The following is a 4848-nucleotide window of genomic DNA, read 5'->3' as shown; positions in this document are numbered from 1 at the left end:
TACTTTGATGCATGATTTATTCCTTCATTGCCAATTTTTTTCTCTTTGACAAAACTAAGTGGCACACACTTTCTGTAATATTATTTTGAAGAAAAAAGAATCACTAACCCTACCATTCCTTAATAGTATGATATACTGTTTCTTCTTTTTTTTCCAATAGAGCAAGACTACTTTTTATTCAACTGCATGTGCTTGAGTCTTGTTCATCTTTTGATTCAGCTTAAAACCCTTATAGATAAAGCTAAAGCATACTAAAGCTGTTCATTCTTGTCTCTATCTTCATTCCTTGCTTTCTCTCTCTGCTCTTTCACTTTCACCATTCATCAAATGACATAAGCATTCGTCTTTACCCTTCTTTTCCTCCCATTTCAGGCTCCAAAATCCATGCCAACACATGTTTCACTTTGATTTGTAGGGTCCCTCGTTTTCTTTAACCACACACATATATTTTATTTACAAACAAAGGGTGTGTTGTGGATATTCTTTTGGTGTAGCCATGCACATTCATGATCCAGTCACCAAGCAATATACATAAACCTTTTTGTGGGTCAATGTGCAGGGAAAAAAAGTGGAGAGGAATCTCTTTGTAGTTTTCCTTCCACCACTTTTACTTTGCTCATCTTCTCTTCACACCAATGCAACTGTTCCTCACTTAACTCACTCATTCTCAGAACCCTTGACACCACTTTCAGGTCTATCAGTGCCATCAAAATCTCCATCTCTTCTTCTCCCTTCAACTTTCTCTTCCTCAAGCATTTTCTTGATCGTCTAAGGTCCTTCACTTTCATCTTCTTCTGCACATACACACAAAAAAAAAAAACACTGCATGTTAGTTCTGATAAACTATAAGATGTATATCTAAAATTGATTTCTATATAATGTAAAGTTATAAAGATAATATATATATATATAATATGAAATGAATAATGATCTGGAAGGCACTTAAGAAAATGATTAATTTAGTTAATTAATTGCCTTTTGATTAACTTTCTTGGTGAGGCGTAGAAGTGTTGGATCAACCAAGGGTCTTCGGTTTCTCCTAAAGCAAGCTGCAAATATCTGACATGGTTTCTCTTTATCAGCCTTCAGAAAACTCATGAACGTTCTGATCCCATCTTCCATTATAATAAGAAATGAAGCTGATGGTATTTTTGACTGAAAACCATTTTCGTCCCTCTGATCATCTTCTGATTCTATACACAGAAATAAGTCCTTAATTAGTTAATCATGCATCACAGTGCTACAGATGTATATGAACTTTTGACTTTAATCCCCCTACTTAATAAATCTTGTAAGGTTTGATTTAGTTTTAAAGCTAGTTAAAATGATAGTTTTTGTAATGTTAAAAATTAAAGAAAATTTATGATTTTATAAAGTTAAATTAGACTTAAATTAAGAAGCTGCAACATCAAGAACCAAACACTACTAGAGAATTCTTAACTACCTTAAAGAACCAAAACAAAGTTTTACCTCGATATTCTGGTACTAGGAGCAATTTTGGAGTCAAATGCCTGACTCTAGCATAGAGCTCTGGTCTTCTACCATGCTCGTAAGGCTCGTTCTCAACGTATCTCTGCAACAACACTTGAAATTGTTGTAATCTCTGTGCAATGGTGGCTGGACAACCCACATCAACATCATGGCCTCGTGAAGCTCGTTTGGATTGAAAGTTCTTGTAGTTCCAATTAAGAGCTTCCCATGTTGAGCAAATTTGTGCAACATATGCAGCCTCAAGTTCATGATATGGGTTGTGTCGTGCATCACCTGGTTTTTTATTCATACTTGAAAACTTGAACACAATGCGCTCTGAAATTGACCTTGGAGATACCTTGATAGACCTCAAAGATTCTGAAATTAATCAAGTTGTTAATCACATGCAATTGGTAAAATCAATCCTCCACCACAGTTTAAACTTGGAATCACTATAAAATAATTTCATATGACAGTGGGAAAAAAGTTAAGGCATTATTAAGATTACTTTCCACCAATATAACCTTTGTTTAATCTAAATTAAATTATCATTGTAGATATTGTGAGTCTAATAATGCATGCATTATCCTAAAGAATTAAGATTGGTGGACATCTTTTTTGATGTAAACATCTGGAGAGAAATATACAGCTTTTGATTAACATGATTAGGAAACAATGAAATGATAAAAAAGGACACCAAGTGTGTTAATTAAGTGCTTGTTACCATTTTGAGTGTCCAAATATCAGAATTCTTCTATCAGTAATGACATTTTTGAAGAGTGAACAATGAACAAAAAAAATGTGAAAAATTACCAATTTCTTGAAGCTTCTGTGCACTAATTCTATCTTGGAATGACATTTCTTCATCATATTTTTGGAAAACTGTGTATGATTCCCACTTGGGGCAACTTCTTCTTGATGAGGAAGAAAAAGGGTCATCAGTTCCAGAGTCTCTGCAGTTAATGGAGCTCCTCCACTCAGAGGAACTCTTGGAAGTGGATCCAACAGTGCATGAGTCACCATATATTTCTTCATCATCCTTTTCCTCAACAATGAGCTTCTTGGCCTCCAATTGGGTAGGAGCATAGACCAAGAATCTCTCATCTCGTGTGAGGCTTTCCTCTTGCGGCTTCTTATTTTCAACTTCAAATCCAATTTCAACACAATCTTCTGCACAGAAAATAGAATCAGTAATAGTTGAACTATGTGATAATGTTTTTTTTTTATATAAAAACTTTTATATAAGTTATATGCTGATACTTCAACAACAATGATCTGCTATTACATGATGAAAGAGTATCTGATAATGTTAATCATGGTATCACATGAAAGAGTATCTGATAATGTTGCATGTGAATTATGTAACAAACTTTGGTACGTAATAGATACCGTCATAGTTTTTGTCACTTTCAAGTGAGTCACTTTTGTAGAGGTTCAGGGTAATGGGCGATGTGGGCCTGCTTTGATTTGGAACAGAATCAGCATCTTCAGCTGGAAATTCCTCTGTCTCTTCTTCATTTTCTGAGTCTGAGACCAAAGGTGACTTGTGAAAAGACAAGGTTTCTGTTGAATACTTTTCTTCTGATTGATCTTCTTCAATAAGGCTATCCCGGGGAGTGGTGAATTCATCAGAAGAAGAATGAGTGATTCGAGGGTGGTTGTTGTGCACAAACAAAAGGGCTTCTCCACCACAAATGATGTCAGCTACTAGGTGATCTGAGTCACCAGAATCATGCACATAAGAGTATCTTTCTTGAATATCTTCTTCTTCTTCTTCATCACTCTCAGAAGACACATATTCACAGTGGTGATCTCTGCAACATGCAAAAAAGAAAAGGTGTGAGTTAGGTGGTGGAGGGAAGTGAGTGAGGTAGAGAAAGATGGATAAGAAGACCTTTGGAAGATGGTGAAGGTGGCAATGAAGTTTAGGAAGTTGATGAGCAAGAGGGAAGAGGAGAAGAGGAGGAGGAAGAGAAGGTGGAAGGAGCTAGAGACATTGTAGAAGAGTCTAACAAGAGCTTCTTCTTTGGAACATGGCATTTTCTTTGTGATTGATCCAAAGGACTCTCCACTAAGCAAAGCAACTCCTAAAAGAAAAGTGGACTTGGTTGCTTTCCTAACATATTAACATCTATCCCTCTCTCTCAACATAGGTTCAAAATTACTCATGTCATGTGGTTTTTTTACCCTCATCATGTGTGTTCCAATTGTGAGATGCAAGAAGGGCAAATTTGTCATGCTGTTCTAAATGTTTAGAAGATTGGACAATTGTGGCTTCTCTCTTACAATAAGATCTGTTGGCCTTCAAGATCTAGATATATTGGGACTTGGGATTATGCTTTTCATATTAGGATACTGATGGACCTTGTAAAATCACAAATTTGAGAATTTCTTTTCACTTTCAAGATAAAAGAAAATGTTACTTTGAAAGTAACTGTGATTTGGGCTATTATAACTTCAAAATTGTTTCATTTTAATAAAAAATTATTTATTATTTTAGTTGTAATAGGATTATTTTTTTTCTCTGATTGGTGTCTAGAATCCGTGATATGTATGTATTCAATTAATAGTTGCGGATAAGGTGACTTAATATTTGAATTTTAAGTCGTTTTTTATTTAGTTGTAGTAGGATAGACCGTCATGGTTTTCTTGAGGTGTATGTCTCTTTTGCTTTGTAATCATCCCTAAAGTGAGTCACATTTATTATATTTTTTTTCTAGTAAAAAAAAAAAGTCAACAACACTAAGATAAATGTGTGTAGAATATTTCTCCTTCATAATAAATAAATTTTGCTAATCATCATATAACAAATAAAATAAAATATTTCTTTATTATACATATTTTATAATTTATTTTTTATTCGTCTTGATAAAATTATTTTTTAGTATATTACATGCTAGTTAATTTTTTTGGTAGAGTTCCTAAGGCAAGATCTAGTGTTGTTATTTATACTAATTTTAATGTTTATTTTTGTTTGGAAATCATAAAGAGAGTTTGCTTTAGTAAAGTAGCCTATAAATTAAAATATCCAAATCCATATACAGAATGAGTTTATATGCCAAAACTTTCTATTATATCCTCTGATGACTATTTTGGATTAAAATAACTATAAAAAAATTATTAAATAAAAAATAATTTTAAATATTAAAATAATTTTAATTATTATATTAATTAACTTAAATATTATTTTATAAATTAAAAAATTATTGATATTTAAAGTGGTTTTTATTATTATTTAAAATTTATAAAGTAGTTTTTAAATTGGTATTATTTTAGCTATTAAATACCTTAGAAAATAAATTTATGTTAGCCTTTAAATGACTAATTTAAAATATAAATTAATAGTAGTTAAAATTTTGATAGATAATTTAGAGATCA

At 32.5% G+C, this 4848-nt stretch overlaps 1 protein-coding gene across 1 annotated transcript; it reads right to left on the bottom strand.

Annotated features, from left to right (window-relative positions):
* On the bottom strand, positions 1-3759 carry LOC137838016 (uncharacterized). Its single transcript, XM_068647222.1, has 6 exons — positions 3365-3759; positions 2860-3284; positions 2284-2640; positions 1471-1848; positions 976-1193; positions 1-794 (listed from the first exon to the last, which is right to left on the bottom strand). Exons 1-6 carry the CDS (start codon positions 3508-3510, stop codon positions 549-551), a joined length of 1770 nt encoding a protein of 589 aa, XP_068503323.1. The 5' UTR covers positions 3511-3759; the 3' UTR covers positions 1-548.
* Between the last annotated feature and the right edge of the window lie 1089 nt (positions 3760-4848).

The sequence above is a fragment of the Phaseolus vulgaris genome, chromosome 4 (assembly GCF_000499845.2).
Source record: "Phaseolus vulgaris cultivar G19833 chromosome 4, P. vulgaris v2.0, whole genome shotgun sequence".
Taxonomy (NCBI): Eukaryota; Viridiplantae; Streptophyta; class Magnoliopsida; order Fabales; family Fabaceae; genus Phaseolus; species Phaseolus vulgaris.
This window is presented reverse-complemented; position numbering and strand designations above follow the sequence as displayed.

Excerpts from the sequence above, each read along its gene's own strand:
- LOC137838016 (XM_068647222.1), bottom strand. The coding sequence starts at position 3,510 with ATGCCATGTTCCAAAGAAGAAGCTCTTGTTAGACTCTTCTACAATGTC. Across the intron at positions 3,285-3,364 it reads ACCTTCACCATCTTCCAAAG|AGATCACCACTGTGAATATG; the intron begins GTCTTCTTATCC and ends TGCATGTTGCAG. Across the intron at positions 795-975 it reads CCAAGAAAGTTAATCAAAAG|AAGAAGATGAAAGTGAAGGA; the intron begins GCAATTAATTAA and ends GTGTATGTGCAG.